General features: G+C 44.6%; 1 protein-coding gene across 1 annotated transcript in view; it reads left to right on the top strand.

Annotated features, from left to right (window-relative positions):
* Window positions 1-344: 344 nt before the first annotated feature.
* Window positions 345-25,227, top strand: part of LOC138351835 (mucin-7-like) — a 45,035-nt gene continuing 20,152 nt past the window's right edge. Inside the window, exon 1 of the mRNA XM_069303848.1 lies at window positions 345-1,380. Coding sequence (XP_069159949.1) covers window positions 378-1,380 — 1,003 coding nt within the window. The 5' untranslated portion in view covers window positions 345-377. The remainder of the gene's footprint in view (window positions 1,381-25,227) is intronic.

Genomic DNA, 25,227 nt, shown 5'->3' with positions numbered 1-25,227 from the left:
GTTGTACTCGCTAGGCAGGTTTGGATCGTCATGATCCAAGGATGTACTCTCTAGGCAGGTTTGGATGGCCACGATGCAAGGATGTACTCGCCAAGCAGGTTTGGATGGTCACGGCACAAAGATGTACTCACCAGACAGGCTGGGGTGATCATGATGCAAAACTCTACTATTTATGGATGGTCATGGTACAAAGAGGAACTTGATTCAAAGAAATGTTCAAATTATCCCAGAAATAAAGACTTTAATAAAATGCATAACTTATTGCATTTTAATGCGTTATGCATTTTCAATTGATATACAAATTTGATTTTAATTGTAATATTTTATCTCTTTTTCTTTTACAGTGAAAACATTGTTAAGAGCAACAGCAGTATCTGATGAGTACAGCAGCTGTAGCAAGACCAGGCGACAGAGCAGTGCCTGAGAACAGCAGCAGCATCACAGGAAGAAGCTGCACATCTATAAGTACTCTACAGCAGCAGCAGCAGTTGTGGCCAGAGCCAAAGATGAGTCAACACCACCACAATGGCCACAGGAAACAACACAACAAGAAAGTCAGGATTAACAGGGCGAGGAAGAGGCAGAGTTTGGTGACGACTTCTGCTGTGTTGCGGCTGTTTATTGTGATGGCTGCTACGGTGTCTCTTGTCCACACCCTGGCTCTCCCGCCACCTGCTGACTCTCTGGCTCTCCAGGCCCCTGCTGACACCCTGCCTCTCCCGGTCTCTGCTGACACTCTGCCTCTCCCGGCCCCTGCTGACACCCTGCCTCTCCCGGCCCATGCTGACACCCTGCCTCTCCCGGTCCCTGCTGACACTCTGGCTCTCCCGGCCCCTGCTGACACCGAGCTTGTTAATATGGTGCCTGATGGCACAGTACCTGATGGCATGGTGACTGTTGACATGGTTCCTACTAACACTCTGCCTGTTGGCACGGTGCTTGCTGATATCTTGCCGGTTGAAAAGTTATCTACTGACACTCTGCCTGCTAACATGGCACCTGCTGATACTGCATCAACTACTTCAGCACGAGTTGACCAAATACTAATAGATTCAGCATCTGATGACTCATCACCTGCTGATCCATCATCTGCTGACCTATCACCTGCTGACCCATCATCTGCTGACCCATCACCTGCTGATCCATCACCTGCTGACCCATCGCCTGCTGATCCATCATCTGGTGACTCATCACATGCTGATCCATCATCAGCTGACTCATCACCTGCTGATCCATCACCTGCTGACCCATCGCCTGCTGAACCATCATCTGGTGACTCATCACATGCTGATCCATCATCTGCTGACCCATCACCTGCTGACCGGACAACTGCCTACCTGTTTCCATCTACTCTGTCCTCAACTTATCCAACTCGTCAAGGTATGTGTTATCATGTTATGAACAAGGCTGTTCTTCATAATTTAAAATAACAAAGGCTCATTAACGTAGGTGAAATTACACACCAGATGAGAACAAAAGCACATGTGGCATGTTAAATATGCAAATGAAAGTTTATGATTAAGTAAACAGTCAGCATATGCAAATTGACCAGTAGGCATGTAATGTGTTAAGTTTACATGGGGAATTGAATGTATTAGTTAATTCTTATTTGTGATGGCAGCATTATGAAATGTTAGTACCTAATTTGGAATAACATACAAATCCTGTTATATGTCCTTGTAATAACGTATCAAGAAACTAGGCTAATGTCTTGATATGTTTCATGCATTAGGTTGTAGTTTTTCTTGTGATTCACAGAGATTAGTGCAATAGATCATAAGCAGTTTGTAAGCATAGTTACCATACCTTAAGAGTTATAAAGTAATTAAACAGAGGTGCCCTATGTCCATATAGCTTAAATTTAATGATCGACAGAGAGTTGTCATGAAATTTCATACACGAGCTGAAGGTGCAATTCTGCTATATTTCCAGCTGTGGTTTAAAGGGACGGATGTATACCACTGATTTCAGAAATATTATACTTTGTAACGTGGTTTTTCGTGGGTGCCAATATACTACATACCTGGAGATGTTTCATTGTTATTAGGTATATATAATGCATGCTATGTTACCTGTTATTTTAGCTACACGTGTCTGTTAAAGTATACTTGGCTACACGGAGTGAGAAAGCTAGCAACTTTACTGCCTCCCAGAGTTAAAAGTCAGTTTGTCTATAGAAGTAGTAGATATAGAACATGTACTACTGGGCAACTACTCCAACAATTATTTACCCTTTTAGTTAAATAATTGTTTTAGGGTCAAGTATTCAATAATTGGGTTACAATTTAAGATAAAAATATTTCCACTGTTGTATATAAAGTAATAAAAAATTTATTGTCAATAAAAATTTGAGAAACTGCATAAGTGACAAAAATCTTGTAAACTCTTTCTATAAGTTTCTAATGAGGGAAAGATTTTTCCACATGGTAGGGAGAAATAACAGGTAGAGTAAGCTTTACCATTAAATAATATCAACACAATACAATATCTTGAATTTGGATATTTTAACACCCGAATGATAGCCTAATTAATAAAATAAAGTGAACAATTGAATCACGACAAACACGATTTGTATTATTTAAAATTTAAAACTGTTTAATCTTTTCACATTTGACACAATTCAATGCTGCACAATAATCACAATTATGAGCACATTAAATTTATCATCAAACTATAAAGAATTATGTTATCAAGATAATTATTAATAAGTATGACCACTGGTAAATGTGTAAACATAGAAAATGTTAAGGAATGGGTTGCTTGCTGCTGCAAAATTATATCGGAATTTGACATAGAGTTACGTACGCCAAAAACTGAAGCACCATAAATCGTAGCGGCTCGCAAAATGTTCGTACTCTGTTTTCTGTTAGTGGGTCCTCGTGTAGGGTAATTTCAGGTAATTTAGTTCATCAGTTTAGTACGTTAGAAACGTATGGGAGAATGGGCTGGAGCAGCGAGCAGCCCTTCGTCTGCATCATATGGATACTTAAATCCCTGTTATTGGGTCGGTATAAGAGGGATTGACTGAACACTTTACCTCTCTCCCTAATATTAACTTGATATACTTATGCAACTACAATGCCCTTCACCTGACAATCTATAATCATTACTGACTATGTCTTGAAGTTTGAGTTAAAGAGGCAGAAAGGGACCGCAGGAATCCTCAAGTTGTGCCTTCGGCCTGTAATCTGACGTTACAGTGATTGTCAGGTGAGAATTACATCTCTATCCCTATGCACATATTATCTGGATCCATTTATTCATGTATAATTATATATTCAGATGATGAGTCATAATAACGTGGCTGAAAAATGTTGACCAAACCACTCACTAGAAATTTAAGCGACGACGACATTTCGGTCCGTCCTGGACCATTATCAAGTCGATTGGGATGAGACGCGGGAGGCAAGGGCATTAAGTAGGCAAGAGAGAAATGAGGAGATGGAAATCTTAGAGGAAGATAAGAGCAAGGCAAAAGGTACGGAAGGTAAGGTGTAATAAAGGGTGTAATAATAGGAATAAGAAAGGGATCGTAAGAGAAAGAAAAACAAAGATAAAAGGAAGGGTAGGATTACGTTAGGTCACGTTTGTTAGAAAATGTAGACCATTTGAGTACATACTGTGAAAGGGAAGAGTCAACAGCAACAAAGCCAGGACTAGGTTGTGTATCAGAGCCGGTTCGACAAGACGGCGTCTGTGTAGAGGTAGGAAAGATTATTTTAGAGGAAGACCAATAAATAGGATGATTAGGATCTCTAACATGACAGAAGAGAGCATTGTTTGTGTCTGCGGACTTAACTCTTCTTTTGTGTTCCTTTTGTCTGTCATTTAGTGTTCGGCCAGTTTCACTAAAGTATTGGAGAGGACAAAACAAACAGCGAATAGAGTAGACACCAGCAGCATTAGAAGCAGGAGGAGCAGTGTGAACTAGATTGCTACGAAGAGTGTTATTTTGTCGAAAGACGAGCTTTATGTCAAGAGGACGAAAGGTATTAGTAGGAGTTTTGAGTTCAGAAATGAAGGGAAGGTAGAGCAGTGCTAATTGTGTCGGAAGTAGGTTTAGGATGAAAGAAATTTCGTTTAGCTTGGGAATAGACACAGTTGATAAAATAAAACGGGTAACCAGAGCGAGAGAATGATTTGTAGATAAAGGAAATTTCAGAATCAAGAACCTGAGGGTCGCTGATGCGTAGAGCGCGGAGGAAGAGAAACAAGAATATTTTTCTCAAGAGGATGATGGTAGGAAAGGAAGTGAATGTACTTGAAAATGGTCCAGGCTGGACAGTAACTTCGTCGTCCCTTCAATTTCTAGTGTGTGATTTGGTCAACATAATTTTATATTCTTACTCAAATGCTGGCTACATAGTATAACATCAACCAAACACTGGTAGTGATCTGTTCACACTTGTATGTCTACATAACTTTATTGTGCAATTAGGGCAGACCTTAATAATCTAAAATTCAGATCCCATTGTGCTGACGGAAATTCCCTGATGAAATAATAATTAACGTTAAGCAATAAACTCACTTGTAGGTCTCCGATTCTCGTACATTATATATGAGAATGTATTGTCTTCAACACAATAATGCCTGTAGCCTCTTCACTTTCAAACTATGTATTATAGTATTGGATTAACCACCCTGAAAAAACTCATTAACTTTGATATTTGGGATTACGGAGCATTTTGGTTTCAAATTTCCATTTACATGATACACATGGGCAATATAAAATTTTTCCATTTGTCCCATTTTACATTCCATGCGGTTGTGATCCATGAGTCTTTCAATTTTTATCGAGTCCTCAGTACTTCAGTTCACACATGAACTTTGTATCGACTGTGCATTCCCTCTCCTCGACGTATACGTCAAGACCAGAGACGCCACCTTTACTAACGACGTCTACACGACACCAACAATCAGGTGTGTGTGTGTGTGTGGATGGCCTCAGTGAGTGACGCTACTGATACAAGACAAGTGTGATGAACTCATACACACGTAAACCTCTGTTATGATCTCAGCCTGCAGGAGAAACGAGTCTCCCTCCTTGAGAGTTATTCATCAAGCCTGACCTGATTAGTAGGTCTAGCAAATATTGAGGTGATAACACATATGTAAAATAGTTGCTTGGATATATATAACAATTTGAGATTATGGGCAATGAAGAAGAAAACAGATAAATGACTGGCTAGGAGATGTGGATATTTTGCTGGAGGTGTGAGGCTCGCTTCTGGAGGGCTTTGACCTCACTTGAGTGCCAGACATCGCAGGGGAAAGCCGCACTCCGTTCGAGCTCCCGTCAGAAGGGAACCCCTAGTGATATATCTTGAAGAGAAGAGAAGTGTGCAGATGTACTGGGTGTGGAATCGAGCTGGAAACGTTGTGGTCTCAAGTCCTGGTCGACGAGGAGAGTATTAAACCGCACAGAGGCATTATTGTGGGCCGTGGAAGCGCCCTGACCAAACTTCGTCAGAGGGAGGAGCGCCCTCGACCAGATAATCTGTGGTAAGCACGATATACGCCAGTTCATAGTGATTGCTTGTAGTTGGTCGTGTGCCCAGCAACAGTAGCAATGTTTATTGATAAGTTAGACATGTTTTAATAAGGCAGAAGGCCTGAAATAAGAGAGTGGAGAGGGAGGAACACGGAGCGACATCCGCCTCCTCTGAGTGCTGGCAGGCAACTGAGGGAGCCCGGCTCCTGACGGCGAAGGACCCTCCCAGTGTGACTCACCCGCCAAGCGAGGTGGAGTATGGACCCGCCCAAAACGGGGGAGTCCACTCTCACTGTATGTAGAGGACAGATAGAGGTTTGAGGCAAACATATTGTGTGATTATATTTGTTTATGTGTTAAAGGGGAAACATTTTTATTGGAGTGTCGATGGGTTGCAGGTTTGTCTTTGGGGGAGAAGTTGTTCAGAACTTCGAAGCCAGCCCAGATGAAGTTATTGATGAGACTCCAAGGTAGTGGAGCAGAGGACCACGAGCTGTGAGGAGAAGCAGTGAAGAGGAGTGCCACGTGCTTCTGTAGAGGTGGTGAAGCACCATAGTTGCTCGAGGAAACTTCATGGTGTAGCAGCCAGGAGAGCTGTGGAGGACCCTAGAAGAAGGGTGAAGCACTGTAGTTGCTCAAGGAAACTTCATGGTAGCAGCCTGGAGGAGCTGCAGAGGATCCTGGTAGTGAAGCCCGGAAGAACCTAAAGATATCAGGGTAGTGAACTTCCAGAGGTGGAAGGGAAGTTCTGGTGGATCACTTGTAGGGCGTTGATAGTGTTTGGTTGTCATTAGTGTGCAAGACGCAGTGAGAGGTGAGTGGTTGTTTGCATTCTCACGTCAAGGAGTGTTTTATACTGAAGTTTAGAGTTACAGACGTAGGCTGGATTACCTACAGATGTATGCGTTCTAGGACTGATAGAGTGATCGATTGATCATTGTTGTGTATCAAGGAACATTTATACCGATATATGTTATTGCATTCAAATGCTGATTTTCTTTGTTCACATTTATAGATACATATATATATATTCTCTTGCTGATGGTGCAACAGTGTATGTAGACTTGATCAACTTGAGGAGGTTGATAGTATCAGGTGGTGAACCAGGAGATAGGATACCACTTGATAAGCTGATGATAGAGTTCTGATGGTGTTGGAGTGCAACCTGATTGTAATATTATAGAGTATAGGATTCATTATTATTATATGTGTGTATGTATCGTGTATGTGCTTTGTCCAGTAAATGTATCCCGATTTGCTGGTGTTTGCCCTTGTCCTAGTGAGGCTTCCCATGAAATAGTACAGAAGAAGAGAGAGAGAGAGAAATAACAAAGAACCAATGCTGTGGACAGGGTAGAAGGTAATACTAATAAGTCAAAAGGGGATTGAGGAGATCATATCACCTAAGGAGAGAGTGGGGAGTCACAGCGGCTCGAGTGGGTGTGTGCACGTGACAACGAGGCTAAGTGTTGGAGCCGCATCCCCTAAACGTGTGACGTTAAACCCCTCTCCAAGAGCCAGAAGCGCCAAGGGTGATCTCCTAGTGAGGTATAAGCACTCTACCGAGTTGTGGGTTGGGTTGTCCATAGAGAAGGATCAACGACACCACCACCAACCCACAAGACTATAATAAATTGGGGGCCTGTCTGGGAGAGTGAACTGACACACCCACACCCTGTCCAAGAGTGGATTTGTACACCCCTTCCTGAAATAGATAAACTGTGTGATCATAGGTGTATATTCTCTCTCTTGGGAAGACTCACAGGACAAAGATGGATAAGGTGCAAGCGTTTGTGGAGTCAGGCAAGCCTGAGGACTTGGAAGGTTGCACGAGGGATCAATTGAAACAAATAGCAGAAAAATGTGGCATTAGGTTGAAAGCATCTAAAGTAGCTGGGATGAAGGATGAGATGCTGAGGCAGTTAAGAGCCAAAAATGAAGCGGCAGAACAAGGAGCCCAGAAAGGAGCTGAAAGTGGAAAGGAGGATGATGGGCAGGATGAAGTGAGATCCCAGGGATCGAGTAGGAGCAGCAAGAGTAGCCGCAGTAGCAAGAGTAGCCGAATTAAGAGCTTGGAGAGATTCAGTTAGAGGTCCAGATGCAGCGTGAGGAGAGACAGTTCCAGCTGGAAAAGATGAAATTAGAACTCCAGATGAAAAATGAAGCCGAGAAAGAAAAAGAGAAAACCAGACTGGAAATAGAAAAAGAAAAAGCCCAGGTCGAAAAAGAAAAAGAGAGAACAAAACAAATGCAGATAGAAGCGAATAGAACCTTGGCTGAGCAAAGGATCGAACATGGGTTGCCAGAGAGCACCACCCAGGTATCACACTCACCATATGTTAGGGTTAGGGAGAAGGACATTCCCTTGTTTGGGCCCGAAGAGGCAGAGAGCTTCTTCGAGCATTTTGAAAAAGTAGCCAGCATCAAGGAGTGGCCACAGGAGGAATGGGCCCAGCTGGTCCAGTTAAGATTGACCGGTGCAGCCAGGGAGGCATACACCCAATTGTCACTGGAAGAGTGCCAGGATTACGCCACATTAAAGAGCAGCATATTGCGCTCGTTTCAGTTAACCCCAGAAGCTTATAGGAAGCGCTTCAGAGAGATGATCAAAGTTGGAGCGTGTACGTTTGCTGAGACAGCAAGGGATCTGGAAAGACGATTCCAGAAGTGGATTGAGGCTGCTGGAGTTGGATCTTATGCTGACCTGAAGCAACTGATGGTCATGGAGAAGTTCTTGGAGATGATGCATCCGGAAACAAAGCTCAAGATCCAAGAAGCAGGGATAAAGGAGGTGAAAGATGCCGCAGATAGGACGGATATGATTACTGAAGCATATAAGAGCTTGAGGGAGAACAGAGTGAGTAGCGAGGCGAGATGCAGCAATAGCAGACCCAGTAGAGTCTGGGGAGGAAGAAATTATGAAAGACCAAGAGGAGTCTGGGGTGAGAAGAATTTTGATAAATGGGCAGATATAAGTAAGTACCCTAAAACTCAGAAGAGTAGGTCGCGCACTTCGTCTGAAAGTGAAGATGGAGGAGCTGAACGAGAAACTATTCGTTATCCAGGAAATCAAGAGCCCAGTAAAGCCCCACAGAGTGCAGGTAGTGTGCCTGGCTCGAGGAACTTTCATGCGAGTGGACAAAGTCAGAGCCACTCTGGTTCGTATAGGAGAGATTTCTCCCAGGTGAGGTGTTACAATTGTAACGGATTGGATCACGTGATGCGAGATTGTCGGCAGGGCAAGAGAGTTGTGACCCTGACCATGTGTGACCCCCGAAGTAAATATACTAATGTGTTCCAAGACAAACCACAGAAGGTGAACTTAGTGAACGAGAGGTATAGGCCGTTCATGAGTAAAGGTTGGATCAGTATAGGAGGCCAACCTGAGGTAGAAGTTGGTATCTTAAGAGATACCGGAGCTAATCAGAGCTTGATTGCGAGAAGCCTGATAGGGAAGAATCGACGATTAGCTGGCAGTGGAAAGATGAAAGTATATGGGTTATTGTCTGAAAGTGACATGCCCGTTTGTACTGTCCAGTTAAGGTCGGAATATGTGTCGGCAGAGGTGATGTTGGGAGTATGCCCCGACATACCTATTCCAGGAGTCCAAGTGATCCTGGGAAATGGCTTGTGCGGGACAAAGGTGTTGCCAAGAGTCATAGCGGAGACTGTGCCAGAGGAATGCCCAGAAGGCCACGGCACGGGTGGGACACCAGAGAGTGTGAACCTGACTGACATCCGAGGAGATGCGTCAGGAGACCGCTAAGCCATTGAGTACCCTGTCTCGGTAGTGATGAAGGCAGAGGTGGCCGACAAGGAAGACGCTGGAGAAGATGAGACAGTGTCGATTAAACCGGTAGAAGATATCGACGTAGATATATTCTGGCTGTTTGATGAAGGTCCAGCCCAGGAGAATGAAGTCTCGGTGAGGTCAAAAGTGAAGATGGCCCAGCCAAGGAAGACTCATTTGAAGAGAGCGGACCTGAGTAGAGCCCAGACTGCTGAAATTAAGAGTCGGAAGGCGAATGCAACTGTGCTGAGTAGGAATGAGAAAGGATGTGGACAGACTGAGGATGGGAGTAGAGCGCCAAGTGGTCCACGAGCACAGAGGCATATGGATAGTGGAGTTGAGTTGTTTGAGATGTCAGGAGTTGACATGTTTCACAGAAAACGTGGAGGAAAGATAGTGAAGAAGAGTAGTAGCCGGAAAGTGAAAGGAGAAGAGGCAGTGAGTGTAGAGAGATGCTTACGAGCGCTCTAGGAGAGGTAAAGCGACATGTATGGTCGAGTGCTGTTGGATGTAGTACAGTGCCCGAAGAAACTTTTAGGGAACGAAGAAGAGTTGAAGGAGAAGAAAGGGAGTTGTATAGAGGTGAGAAGTGTGGGAAAAGGATGATGATACAAGCGTGGAGGAGTAGAAGAAAGCCGAGGACTCTATGGAAGTCAAACAGGATGAGGTCTCGGATAAATGAGGAGACGAAAGGGAGAATCGTCGGTGAAGACGAGGGAGTGAAGTATGAGGACAGGAGACGAAAGTATAATGGCAGTAGATGGAAGTGTGAAGACGACAGAGGAGGTACAGACAGTAGACGTCTGACTCTGGACGTGAAGAGAGGAAGACGAGGAAACGGAGGGTGGAAACAATACGTAGAGTGGACCGATGGAGTGCAGGCGTCCTAGGAGGACAGCCTAGCCAAGAGGTGCCAGAGAGGTCAGATCGTTTGTGAGAAGGTCATGTTTCTGGCGAGTTGTGAGCCGGATGTTGCAAGGAGCAACGAACTAATTGTAGACTACTAAGGGAGTATATCGGGTGAAGAACGAGACAGTGTGGTGGCGGATGTATTATCCCAAACTTTGCCACTGGAATAACTCTCAAAAATAAGGGGAGGAGAGTGTTATGATCTCAGCCTGCAGGAGAAACGAGTCTCCCTCCTTGAGAGTTAATCATCAAGCCTGACCTGATTAGAAGGTTTAGCAAATATTGAGGTGATAACACATATGTAAAATAGTTGCTTGGATATATATAACAATTTGAGATTATGGCCAATGAAGAAGAAAACAGATAAATGACTGGCTAGGAGATGTGGATATTTTGCTGGAGGCGTGAGGCTCGCTTCTGGAGGGCTTTGACCTCACTTGAGTACCAGACATCACAGGGGAAAGCCGCGCTTCGTTCGAGCTCCCGTCAGAAGGGAACCCCTAGTGATATATCTCGAAGAGAAGAGAAGTGTGCAGACGTACCAGGTGTGGAATCGAGCTGGGAACGTTGTGGTCTCAAGTCCTGGTCGACGAGGAGAGTATTAAACCGCCCAGAGGCATTATTGTGGGCCGTGGAAGCGCCCTGACCAAGCTTCGACAGAGAGAGGAGCGCCCTCGACCAGACAATCTGTGGTAAGCACGATATACGCCAGTTCATAGTGATTGCTTGTAGTTGGTCGTGTGCCCAGCGACAGTAGCAATGTTTATTGATAAGTTAGACATGTTTTAATAAGGCAGAAGGCCTGAAATAAGAGAGTGGAGAGGGAGGAACACGGAGCGACATCCGCCTCCTCTGAGTGCTGGCAGGCAACTGAGGGAGCCCGGCTCCTGACGGCGAAGGACCCTCCCAGTGTGACTCACCTGCCAGGCGAGGTGGAGTATGGACCCGCCCAAAATGGGTGAGTCCACTCTCACTGTATGTAGAGGACAGATAGAGGTTTGAGGCAAACATATTGTGTGATTATTTTTGTTTATGTGTTAAAGGGGAAACATTTTTATTGGAGTGTCGATGGGTTGCTGGTTTGTCATTGGGGAAGAAGTTGTTGAGAACTTCGAAGCCAGCCCAGATGAAGTTATTGATGAGACTCCAAGGTAGTGGAGCAGACGACCTCGAGCTGTGAGGAGAAGCAGTGAAGAGGAGTGTCACGTGCTTCTGTAGAGGTGGTGAAGCACCATAATTGCTCGAGGAAACTTCATGGTAGCAGCCTGGAGGAGCTGCAGAGGATCCTGGTAGTGAAGCCTGGAAGAACCAAAAGATATCAGGGTAGTGAACTTCCAGAGGTGGAAGGGAAGTTCTGGTGGATCACTTGTAGGGAGTTGATAGTGTTTGGTTGTCATTAGTGTGCAAGACGCAGTGAGAGGTGAGTGGTTGTTTGCATTCTCACGTCAAGAAGTGTTTTATACTGAAGTTTAGAGTTACAGACGTAGGCTGGATTACCTACAGACGTATGCGTTCTAGGACTGATAGAGTGATCGGTTGATCATTGTTGTGTATCAATGAACATTTATACTGATATATGTTATTGCATTCAAATGCTGATTTTCTTTGTACACATTTATAGATACATATATATATTCTCTTGCTGATGGTGCAACAGTGTATGTAGACTTGATCAACTTGAGGAGGTTGATAGTATCAGGTGGTGAACCAGGAGATAGGATACCACTTGACAAGCTGATGATAGAGTTCTGATGGTGTTGGAGTGCAACCTAATTGTAATATTTTAGAGTATAGGATTCATTATTATTATATGTATGTATGTATCGTGTATGTGCTTTGTCCAGTAAATGTATCCCAATTTGCTGGTGTTTGCCCTTGTCCTAGTGAGGCTTCCCATGAAATAGTACAGAAGAAGAAGAGAGAGAGAGAGAAAGAACCAAGAACCACTGCTGTGGACAGGGTAGAAGGTAATACTAATAAGTCAAAAGGGGATTGAGGAGATCATATCACCTAAGGAGAGAGTGGGAAGTCACAGTGGCTCGAGTGGGTGTGCTCACGTGACAACGAGGCTAAGTGTTGGAGCCGCATCCCCTAAACGTGTGATGTTAAACCCCTCTCCAAGAGCCAGAAGCGCCAAGGGTGATCTCCTAGTGAGGTATAAGCACTCTACCGAGTTGTGGGTTGGGTTGTCCATAGAGAAGGATCAACGACACCACCACCAACTCACAAAACTATAATACCTCTCACCCACTGCAGAAACTGCACCCAGCGCACAAAGAATTGGAGAATATGGTGCAATCCCCAGTAAACTATGGATAAACAAAGAAGTGAACACCTGTATTATGAAGTATCTAAATAAATTGTTCAACTCCACCCACACCAGCAGTCGCCCTCATGCAAGTTAGTTAGTAAACTAGCCCGACATTCAAGAAAATAGGCAAGCAGGCAGTCAGGCTGGCAGGAAGGCAAGATAATAGGCCGGGAGACAGAAAGGCAGACACAGGTGTGGGATATCTGGGGCTTGACACAATTATTTAATTAATCAAATTAATAACGAAGGACCACCCATTTTTGAGAAAAGAGGGAAACTAATAAAAAGTGATCATTAGAAACACAAGGAATAACCAGTGTCTATGGATAAATACTAGAAAGAATAATCACTTAAATAAATAATGGACTGTATGGTTAATTAACTAAAGTCAGAGCCTCAAACACCTGCATTGGGGGGGTATTGCTAGAACTTCATATACGTCTAGGAACTAGTGTGGCTCGTGCACCAGTTCATTGTTGAATAAAGAATATTGTGACCAAAATATTATAGAATCAATAGGTAAATACAAATAGAAAATATTAATGATTATTAGAATTAGAGAGCAATCATCTAAATAAACACATTTTATCTCCAGTTCACATGACAAGCATTTAATATGATAATATCATGGACATGTAGAATAAATTGGAGTAATTAAATGTGTACAAAAAGTGTTAGCTTTAAGACGATTTCTATGACATCGTTCGTGCCTCGTCCTCGTGATCTCAGGATCTCCACATAGCAGCCCGTAGAGATGAATAACACGAATGTAGTTAACGGCTCGTTGACTCCTCACATATGAGCTGTAATTTAAAAGATATTACATAGCATTGAACTAGGCTATTTAAATCTCAATATTTATGAAATAGAAAATAAAAATTAGTGCCGTACTAACATTGGATTTTTAGTCGTCTTTCGATGTAACGACAGACTGCCCACGAAATATACAATCTCTAATGATGCATCAAGAAAGAAATATATACTTATCGACGGGTGCAGTGTATGCTGAAGTCTGCCGGTATCGCGTCTCAGTCTCAAACTTCCACAATGTTGTACACGTTGTTGAGAGTTTGGCTTGAATATCGACGCGTTATTATTTGACCGAGCACTGTAGATCACGTAGAAGAATAATTATTCGTTCTAAGTTGAGTATCAGTGTAATTCTTGCTGATAATCTCAACGTCACGTGTCTCAGACTCTGACGCCACGACTTTCCTGTCCAAGTACGTATGCTCTCGTTGCTCACTCCGCAACACGAGCTCGCCACCCACACACACAATGGCGTCTCCTTCTCTTTCAACCCGCGTCCCGCATTCACCACAGAAATTATTTATCACGAATAATACTATTTCGCGCAATTGTGGCTGAAATACTTTAATAAGGACTGGGTTGTGATTCTAGAGATTTAAATATTATTGCTTTCTCGTCTTATGGTGGTAAACGAGAAATGGAGAAGATTTTAGTTTTCTCCATGGCATTCACGCGTGACAGAAAAACTATTATTTGATAACAATTGTAACTAAAAACTCTCGATTTAGAATTATTTGGGAGTTATGTTATCCGTAAATAATTATCACACGGAATACTGATTATTTTAGAGAACCACATTCAATTATCTAGCACATTGGTAATAAATGTGTTTAACTTGACATTATCTGACGCAATATTGGTGCTTTATTTCGTAAGAATTCTAGCATTAATACGCAGATATATGTGGATATGATGTTCCACAACCTAATACAGTAAATTCTACAATACTAAACTACGTATTAGTAGTGTTAGTCAATTATTACTCTTAATACAGGAAATACATCCTGTTGTATTAAGGATTATTAAATGAATAGTAGATGTGTATAAAGCCTAATAAAGGAAATACATCCTGTTGTATTAGGGATGAGAATAACTTGGAAATTTCCAACATCATCCCTAATACAATAGGACGTAATTCCTGTATACACACACTTCACACTCATTTACTAATCCTAAGTACAATGGGATGTATTTCCTGTACTAAACGTAATAATTAACTAACACTACCTGTTACGAACCCGGATCCAGCATCCGAGCAAGGAGCAGTAACAACTACGCCATCTGTGGGTCGGCTCCCGAAACCCCCGCCAAACGGACGACGACACCTAGTGAGGACAGCGTGTACTGGCCTCGAGGACCAGTTTCCAGTCTGGTTCAGCGCTCAACACCGCCGCTCCTGACCTCTGGTGAGGTGGTGCTCCGACGACAACGCCATCTAGGGAGTGGATATGTCGGGCGTTTGTATCTGAGCCTGTGAGTGTGGTGTATTAGTGTCCCGGTTATTAATGACGTGTCTGCTTACAGAGCCGACCTGGGACCACTGTGTTGAAGGTGGAGTCAGTCTACCCGAGGCAGCCAGTCTCCATACAGTGAAGTTTGCTGCAGCTGTCGTGACGTCGTCCCCCCGGAAGAACACTGTGGTGTGTTAAGCCTGCCAGTGGAGTGGCAGTGGAAGGATTTACCCGGGACCGACGGTTGGAGACGATAATCCACTGGGGTATTGAGGACAGGAGGGTGATTGGTGATATCACACGAGACTCCTGTCTAGGGCGTACCCCTTATATCGTTCGTGGAGTGGCCGTACCAGCCTTGGTGGCTCAGTACCTGCCAGCAGACCTGCTGGACGTGTGGTTGACGGCCTCCACGACGGTGCCCCCAGTGGACCTGTGTTGTGGCTGACCTGTGGCCAGGGTAGGCTCGGTGTTCTCAGAGGACACGTCTTGAGGCCACGAAGAAAGCACCGCGGACTCAGCACCTAGCTTCGAGGATCCATAGTCTCCAGCAGAAGACTACAGTGTTGATCCCCTTTGTAAAGCGTTAATACCCCTCCCCCTTGTGTACGTTTTACTTTTATATATTTAAATGGTGAAGGTTATATTATATTATATTAAGTTCTTACCTTTCTTTCCCTACTCCCTTTAAGTTACTTGCGTCACGGATCGCATCCCTTGATAGCCTCTACTGGCTTGGGGCCGGATATATATCTTCCTCTAACTACATCAGAGTAAGAACCCCGTTGCGTCCCGAGAGGGCCGTAACATAATTGGCATCCCCAGCGGGATCCGTCCCCTTGTTAAGTATGTTTGACAGGGGTGGTGAAGTGGCGTAATCCCTGTATATAATTCCCCCTGTGTGACGATTGCGACGTTATACGTCCTGTGCGGTGCTCAGAGTGACTAAGTGCGATATTGTGCAGTGCGGTGCTCGCTGTGATTAAGCGATTAAGTGCAATATTGACTAGTGCGGTGCTCAGTGATTCAGTGCAATATTGTAGAGCGAAGTGTTCGCTTGGACTCAGTGCAATATTGGGTAGTGTGGTGCCCGAAGTGATTACGTGCAATATTGGCAAGTGCAGTGTTTGGTGCGATAAAGTGCAATATTGGCGTAGAACAGTGCTCGGTGTGTTAAGTGCCAACGTGTAAGCAGTGTGTTTAGTGCTAAGTGTTCCATCTGTGACAATGGCAGACAAAGCTACCATCGATGATCTGGACGATGTTCAGGCTTTTCTGAACAGAGTGGACTGTCTTGCCAGATTAAAGTATCTGAGCAAACCGGAACTTGTACTAGTGAGCGCCTACCTGGAGATCAAGATCCGTGCCAGTGATTCCCGTGTGGAGATCTTGTCCAAGGTTCACCGGCACCTGAAGGCAGAAGAGAAACAGGAAGGCGAGACTCCTAGTACAAAGGAAGGTGAGGAAATAGCTTCCACGGAAAAGGAAGATAAGGGCAGCGACGTTGATAGTGATGCAGGTGAGCTTAATATCAGCTTCCTAACAGTCAAAATGCGTGCCCTAGAAATAAATCGTGAAATAGAATGGAAGAAATTAGAAATGGAACGAGAGAGACAAGATAAAGAAATGGAGATGAAAGAAAAAGAATTGGCGATGAGGCATTTAGAATTAGAAAGAGAAGAAAGAAGAGAAGAACGAGAAAGAGAGAGAGAACGAGAAAGAGAAGAGAGACGAGAGAGAGAAGAACGAGAAAGAGAGAGAGAAGAACGAGAAAGAGAGAGAGAAGAACGAGAAAGAGAGAGAGAAGAACGAGAAAGAGAAGAAAAAGAAAGACAGAGACAACATGAACTAGAAGTATTACGACTAGGCGCTGGACAGAGACAAACTGGAGTAAGCGGTTTCGATCCGGTAAGGAATATCAAAATGGTCCCCAAATTCAACGAGAGAGAAGTTTCGAAGTTCTTCGCAGCCTTCGAGAAAGTCGCTGCCTCTTTGGAGTGGCCAAGGGAGAATTGGGCCATCATGATACAGTCAGTCTTGACTGGGAAGGCCCAAATCGCCTACTCTACGTTATCCCTTGACGACTCCGGCGATTACGATATGGTGAAGAAAGTGGTGCTCATGGCGTACCAATTGGTACCTGAGGCATATAGGCAAAAGTTCAGAAACCTGAAGAAGACCTCAGAGCACACTTTCACCGAATTCGCCACCATCAAGGAGCGACTTTTTCAAGAATGGTGTGCCTCTCGGAAGGTGGAGACCAAGGAAGACCTCGAACAGCTGATTCTGCTCGAGGACTTCAAGGATTGTTTGTCTGGAGACCTCAAGACATACTTAGAAGAGCAGCAGGTGGAGACCTTGAGTGCAGCAGCCACCATGGCTGAAGAGTATATCCTGACTCATAGGCCTTCTGCTAAGTACGTCCCGAGGAATTACCAGCGCCGGTTTGACAGACCTCACGACGACGAAGAAGAAAGACCCGTCACACGAAGCGCTAAGAAGACGCCCCCAAGTAGCCCCCGAAGAACAAGTCCTAGTAGTCCGAAACACCGTAGTCCAAGGAGGAATATGGTGTGCTGGACTTGTGGGCAGAAAGGGCACATAGCTGCTAGGTGCCGAGGCAGAAGAGGTGGCAGCGCACGAAGGGAGGTGATGTTGATGAGCTGTGTTACATCACCAGTAGGAAACCAGTCTACGACGACGCAGGAAGGACCAAGTTTGTTGGCCCCTCACACTTCAACCGGGTATGTAACGAGTGATCATACTGGTAGATCAATTGTAGTGCTCAGAGATAGTGGAGCAGCCCAGTCCCTGATCGTGAAGAGCTCGTTACCCGAGGGAGTAAGTGTGGATGGGCGACAAAAGGTTGTCCTGGTTGGGTTTCCAAGGACGCAGTACATCGCCCCCTTAGTGCCAGTACATCTCGACTCGCCTTATTTTAGCGGCACATGTGCGTTGGCAGTAGTCGATACCCTCCCTGTGGCTGGGATTGACGTGGTACTAGCCAACGACTTGGTGACCGATTGGAGCATCAATCTTCCCAAGGTTGCGGACGAGTCTACCGGAACAGCACGGTCTGAGGTAACAGGCAATGGTAATGTCCAGGTAAGGACAGACCCGGATTTGAACATGCCTAATTTGTCCTCTCCCCCGCAGATCGACAGTTATCTAGCAGTGTCTCCTGATTCTTCTCTTGACAAGGAACATGAGGTTACAATGGCAGAAGTACCTGAGCTAGAAGAGAGGCCTTGTGTGCAGACACCCACGGATACCAACGAGTCTGGAGCGAAGGCTGAGGTGTGCTTGCGGTATGGCAAGTGGCAGCGTGTAGTGAACCAGCCAGAGATTCCCCAGACGTCTGAGGTATGTGAGGTGTGTTCAAAAGGTCTAGTGCCCTCTTTGGTCCAAGCCAGGCTAGTGGATGGTGCCGGCTATGGACATGACAAGCTCAGGAAACTTATCCCTCGACTTACCAAATGTTTCCTATCGGTATTTTGTTTTGTTCTCCTATGTGCTCTCTGTGTTCTCAGTAAGGATCAGTGGACGACCCGAAGGATGATGGCTCCCGTGAACATCGAGAAGAGGTCCCAGGGATTGGAGAGTTGTACTGCAAGTGTTGCAGTTGAAGAAGGGACCTGGGAGGTAATAGATGATACCGGAGGTACGACATGTGATAATGTGAGTGACTGTTTCCGACAGGTTGACACCCCCCGCGTGACTGCTGAGCCTCAATGCGGCGTTATGTGGAACGTTGGTCGACCTGACGGTGGCAGAGCGAATGCCACCTGCGACGTACGAACAGCCCCGTTGGGACTAGGTGTGGACCTAGTAGAGTATGCTGTAAGTACTGTTTTACTCGCGGTCGCTATCACTCTGAATTATCAGTCCACTGTATTCCAGGTTCCTGTCTCCCTGAAGGACCATCGGACCGGCACTAGAAATGCCGTCTGTGGTCAGCCATCATCGGTGCCACGACATAAGGAAGTGTCGAGTCACCCCAGATCGTGTCGAAACCATTCCGTACTCGAGAGAGGTGAGATGACGCCCCTGCTTGACATCGCAGTGGAGACGTGGAAGATTACGTCAGGCAGATCATTGCCTTCCATTTTCAAGCTCCCTTTGGGCCAGGGTTTCTCAGTAGAAAAGTTCTGTGGACAAGACAGCCTCATCACTCTAGTTCATAGTATAAGTAAGTCCATTTGGAGTTGTGTCGCCCTGCTAATTTGGTTTGTGTTTTTTATAGAACCCCAAACCAAATTCTTTTTGGTGGGGAGGTGTTACGAACCCGGATCCAGCATCCGAGCAAGGAGCAGTAACAACTACGCCATCTGTGGGTCGGCTCCCGAAACCCCCGCCAAACGGACGACGACACCTAGTGAGGACAGCGTGTACTGGCCTCGAGGACCAGTTTCCAGTCTGGTTCAGCGCTCAACACCGCCGCTCCTGACCTCTGGTGAGGTGGTGCTCCGACGACAACGCCATCTAGGGAGTGGATATGTCGGGCGTTTGTATCTGAGCCTGTGAGTGTGGTGTATTAGTGTCCCGGTTATTAATGACGTGTCTGCTTACAGAGCCGACCTGGGACCACTGTGTTGAAGGTGGAGTCAGTCTACCCGAGGCAGCCAGTCTCCATACAGTGAAGTTTGCTGCAGCTGTCGTGACGTCGTCCCCCCGGAAGAACACTGTGGTGTGTTAAGCCTGCCAGTGGAGTGGCAGTGGAAGGATTTACCCGGGACCGACGGTTGGAGACGATAATCCACTGGGGTATTGAGGACAGGAGGGTGATTGGTGATATCACACGAGACTCCTGTCTAGGGCGTACCCCTTATATCGTTCGTGGAGTGGCCGTACCAGCCTTGGTGGCTCAGTACCTGCCAGCAGACCTGCTGGACGTGTGGTTGACGGCCTCCACGACGGTGCCCCCAGTGGACCTGTGTTGTGGCTGACCTGTGGCCAGGGTAGGCTCGGTGTTCTCAGAGGACACGTCTTGAGGCCACGAAGAAAGCACCGCGGACTCAGCACCTAGCTTCGAGGATCCATAGTCTCCAGCAGAAGACTATAGTGTTGATCCCCTTTGTAAAGCGTTAATACCCCTCCCCCTTGTGTACGTTTTACTTTTATATATTTAAATGGTGAAGGTTATATTATATTATATTAAGTTCTTACCTTTCTTTCCCTACTCCCTTTAAGTTACTTGCGTCACGGATCGCATCCCTTGATAGCCTCTACTGGCTTGGGGCCGGATATATATCTTCCTCTAACTACATCAGAGTAAGAACCCCGTTGCGTCCCGAGAGGGCCGTAACACTACCAATCCGTAGTTTAGTATCACAGAATTCATTACATTAGGATGTGGAACATCATGCAATTTCTCCTAGAATTGTGGCAGTGTTGCGTCAGCCACCCACGGAGAATAAATTTCCACATATCTATAGATGTAATAGAAGTCCAACCATTTACTTACCTTTATCAAGGATAATTATTTAGTAATAGGTATACTTTATTTAGTATACAACAGTTTACTGGAATTCCTTTACCAAGCTTGATAGCTGTTCCAGTAAATAATATTATAATCTAAAATGATTTCCACCTCCAAAGGATTGTCGTTTTATTTGTGCAGTCTACATTAACAGAGTAGCACTACGAGAAAATATATTACCACATAATGCATTTATATATGACGTAAATTTTCGTCATAAACACTTCCTTCCCTATTAAACTTCATATAATTAAATATAACTTATTATCGGGGCCCCCCACTGGGAGCTATCGCGCATGCGCGTCCCGAGAGGGAAGGGAACTCTCGCCATTTTTGATCAACTGGCAGTACGGTGTTCCGAAGCGGTCCTTACAAATCCCACAATCTAGCAAGCATCCGTACATCATCGGCTTCAGATTGAGGACGCAGCTTACCAGAATCATGGACACCAGTTCGGCAGACATTTTTACCTTTTGTATTATTATTTTAAGCTCTAATAATAAGTAATATGGATGCAATGTCGTGACGCTGAAGGCGATAAAATAAACCCCATGTAAGTGCTGTTTCTACCCGTCCAAATATTTAGATATTGCATATATGTCTGTGAATACTAATTTGGAGGGGAAATTATGGAATTATTGCAGCCTGGGGCAAAACTACTGAGAAACCGTGTGACTGTCATGTACTAACGTGTTCCAAGGATCACTATCTCAAGCTGTTTCCAGACTGTTGTAGAGACTGGACTCCACCTACATCCCTCTGTCACAGCTGAGATTTAATCAGTTTTCATTGTAGATAGTACCTTTTAATTATTGAGAGTAAATACATACTATATTGCATTGATTACTTAATAATCTTTATCATGCAGTAGTATTTTTGCATTACAAGTTTTTATCATTATCTATGTGTGTACATATTATTATTATTACATAATATATGTTGCACGTAGATTAATCTCATAGAATACCCCCCAAGATGTGTCATGGGAAGCTGTCTCTAGATTGTATAGAATTTAGTCACTGCAGAATAGAATATTAGAATTTATTACATATAATCATAGAGATCAATAAGTCACTGGTTCTCTCATTTAACAACGCATTCTGGTTCTTCGAGCTGTATTAGAATTATTATTATTTGCATTTATAGAATTATATATTTTACCAGTATTAAACAAGAGCCAGATTTCCCCTCAGGCAGGCTGACATGAGGTCAGGGAAGCTGGCAGAATGGTAAGATGGCAGGCAGGACGGCAGACAAGTTAGGAGACTGACAGGTTGAATGGCAGCCTAGATAGCAGGACGGAAATTAGGCTAACCTGCTTAATGTCTGTCCTAATATCAGGCTATCTAGCAGGATAGCAGGCAGGCTGGCAGGACGACAGGCATGTTGGGAGAACAGCAAACAGGATGGCAGGCAGACCGGTAGGTAGGCTGGCAGACAGGCTGGTAGGCAGGCTGGTAGGCAGAACAGTAGATAAGCTGGCAAACAGGCTGGTAGTTAGGCCGACAGGATTGCAGGCAGGCAAGCTAGAACGCACTCTGGCAGGCTAGCTGACAGGCAGGTCGGGAAAGGTGGGAGGTGGGCAGATGGGAGGCAGCCTTGAGTTAAGATGGTCAGTAACCACAAGTGGTAATCTGGTTGTGTCTGAGCCTTAAATATATGATGGAGGAATTGTTAAACAGAGCAGTATGCATGGAGTAGTTTGGGACCCTAAAGACATGCTGCATTTTTATCAGATTAATAATGGCAACTAACTCTAGCAAGCTAGAGTATCAGAACCTTTAGTCAGACCCACCTCTTCCTATGGACACCTTAAGTTAGACCCACCTCTTCCCATGGACACCTTTAGTCAGACCCACCTCTTCCCATGGACACCTTAAGTCAGACTCACCTCTTCCCATGGACACCTTTAGTCAGACCCACCTCTTTCATGGACACCTTTAGTCAGACCCACCTCTTCCCATGGACACTTTAGTCAGACCCACCTCTTCCCATGGACACTTTAGTCAGACCCACCTCTTCCTATGGACAATTTAGTCAGACCCACCTCTTCCCATGGACACTTTAGTCAGACCCACCTCTTCCCATGGACACTTTAGTCAGACCCACCTCTTCCCATGGACACTTTAGTCAGACCCACCTCTTCCCATGGACACTTTAGTCAGACCCACCTCTTCCCATGGACACCTTTAGTCAGACCCACCTCTTCCCATGGACACTTTAGTCAGACCCACCTCTTCCCATGGACACTTTAGTCAGACCCACCTCTTCCCATGGACACTTTAGTCAGACCCACCTCTTCCCATGGACTCCTTTAGTCAGACCCACCTCTTCCCATGGATACTAAGGAAGGACTGTGGGAATTTACTTATGAGAGCAATATTTAATAAGTTTAATTTTATATGAATAATTATTTTAAATTTTGGTTAATTATATATTTAATTACATTATAAATTTATTTTATTAAAAGTAGTGGACTTAATCAGTCTGCACAACTGATTCTTTACACACTTGGGGGGGGGGGGAGTATATTTTAAACCATAAATAACTAATCTTAAAAAAATCTGTTAATTAAGTTTAGAATTTGGATTTAAGGCGTTGCTTTGCTATATGGTCTTGCTCTCAGTCTGGACTCCAGCCTTCCTACAATATACATTGCAGTAATGCATAGAAAATTTATTAAATTATTAAATCACGAATTAGGGTGATTTATTATCGGGAATACTTACCCATCGGGGCTGGTTGATCATGCCACATAACCATATCAGGCTGGTAAACTAAGACGGGCCACTCCCTATAACTATATCAGAAATGGAACAAGGCACTTCCCTTACTGTAAAAGAGGTCAATCAGCGGAGTGTACCATAGAACCTTAATACTCTTCAAAACTCCAGCCCTGCATCAAATGTACTCACCTAATTGGTCTTGCGGGGTTTGTGCTTTGGCTCTTTGGTCCCGCCTCTCAACTGTCAATCAACTGGTGTACAGATTCCTGAGCCTACTGGGCTCTATCATATCTACGTTTAAAACTGTGTATGGAGTCAGCCTCCACCATTTCACTGCCTAATGCATTCCATCTGTTAACTACTCTCACATTGAAAAAGTTCTTTCTAACGTTCCTGTGGCTCATTTGTGTACTAAGTTTCCACTTGTGTCCCCTTGTTCGCGTACCACCCATGTTAAACAGTTTATCTTTATCTACCCGGTCGGCCGAGCGGACAGAACGCTCGACTTGTGATCCTGTGGTCCCGGGTTCGATCCCGGGCGCCGGCGAGAAACAATGGGCAGAGTTTCTTTCACCCTATGCCCCTGTTACCTAGCAGTAAAATAGGTACCTGGGAGTTAGTCAGCCGTCACGGGCTGCTTCCTGGGGGGTGGTGGCCTGGTCGAGGACCGGGCCGCGGGGACACTAAAAGCCCCGAAATCATCTCAAGATAACCTAACCCTGTCAATCCTCTGAGAATTTTCTGGTAGTGATCATGTCTCCCCTCACTTTTCTGTCTTCTAATGTCGTGAGGTGCATATCTCGCAGCCTTTCTTCGTAACTTATGCCTCTTAGTTCTGGGACTAGCCTAGTGGCATATCTCTGAACTTTTTCTAGCTTCGCCTTGTGCTTGACAAGGTACGGGCTCCATGCTGGGGCCGTATACACCAGGATTGGTCTTACATATGTGGTATACAAGGTTCTGAATGATTCCCTACACAGGTTCCTGAAGGCAGTTCTGATGTTAGCCAGCCTCGCATACGCCGCTGATGTTATTCTTTTGATGTGTGCTTCAGGAGACAGGGTTGATGTGATATCAACACCTAGATCCTTCTCTCTGTTCGTTTCATGAAGGACTTCATCTCCCATTCTGTATCCTGTGTCTGTCCTCCTGTTTCCACAGCCTAGTTTCATTACCTAACATTTACTTGGGTTGAACTTTAGTTGCCATTTGTTGACCATTCATGCAGTCTGTCTAGTTCATCTTGTAGTCTCATACTGTCTTCCTCCGTCTTAATCCTCCTCATAATTTTTGCATCATCAGCAAACAATGAGAGGAATGACTATACCATCTGGGAGATCATTGACATATTAAGAAACAGTATTGGTCCAAGGACTGAACCCTGCGGGACCCCACTGGTGACGTCTCGCCAATCTGAGACCTCACCCCGTACAGTGACTCGCTGTCTTCTGTTACTTAGGTACTCCCTTAGAGTATGTACCGTTTGGGTTAAGTGTAATATGGCGAGTCTCCTTTCTCAGTGAAGGAGCGCTCTTGCCCATTTAAATTTTATCACAATCCCAGAGGAGAGGTATTTAAATTTTACTTTCTTTAAAATTATTTCAGCTTTTATTTATTTGTTAATTTATGCTGAAAACCGTAACTCTATGAATTAAATATTTATGTATAGACACAAATACGCTCTGTACTCTACATGTTTGTGACGTGGCGGTCACATTTTCTCCACAATGAGTGAAGGAATTATTTACATTTCTTCCAATTGAAGATAAACTTAACTTTAATTTTGTTTTGATGGTTCTACACAGCAACAGAAACTATCTATTCCTGATGTATATTTAGTTAGGTAAAATACAATAACTATAAATATATATTGTGTGGGAAATTTCCCACATAATTCCAGGGAAAAGAAACATGGATCGGAACCCACTGTTTAGGACTAGCCGAACACTTCATTACTCCTTTTCAGAATTTTTTAAATATTGTTTTAATTTTACTTTGCACTCCTGTGCACCAGTACGTACAGGATGGACGTTCAGTATTGGAGGTTTCTTGGCGACCTCATCTCCGGCCAAATTTTACAATGTCTTGGGGTTAGTGGTGCCTTTGCACTTTACTTTTACTATCGTCAAGGTACCCTGGTTGTGTGGGTGAACAGTAACAATACAACCTATAAGCCACTCTGAACGTGCCGCTGTTGCTGTCCATTAGAACAACATCGTAATGGTTGAAAGTGAATTCGGTTATAGGGGTTGGTAGTCCC

Source organism: Procambarus clarkii, chromosome 51, assembly GCF_040958095.1.
Source record: "Procambarus clarkii isolate CNS0578487 chromosome 51, FALCON_Pclarkii_2.0, whole genome shotgun sequence".
NCBI lineage: Eukaryota > Metazoa > Arthropoda > Malacostraca > Decapoda > Cambaridae > Procambarus > Procambarus clarkii.
Note: the sequence above shows the minus strand (reverse complement) of the source record. Positions and strands in the feature narration are given on the sequence as shown.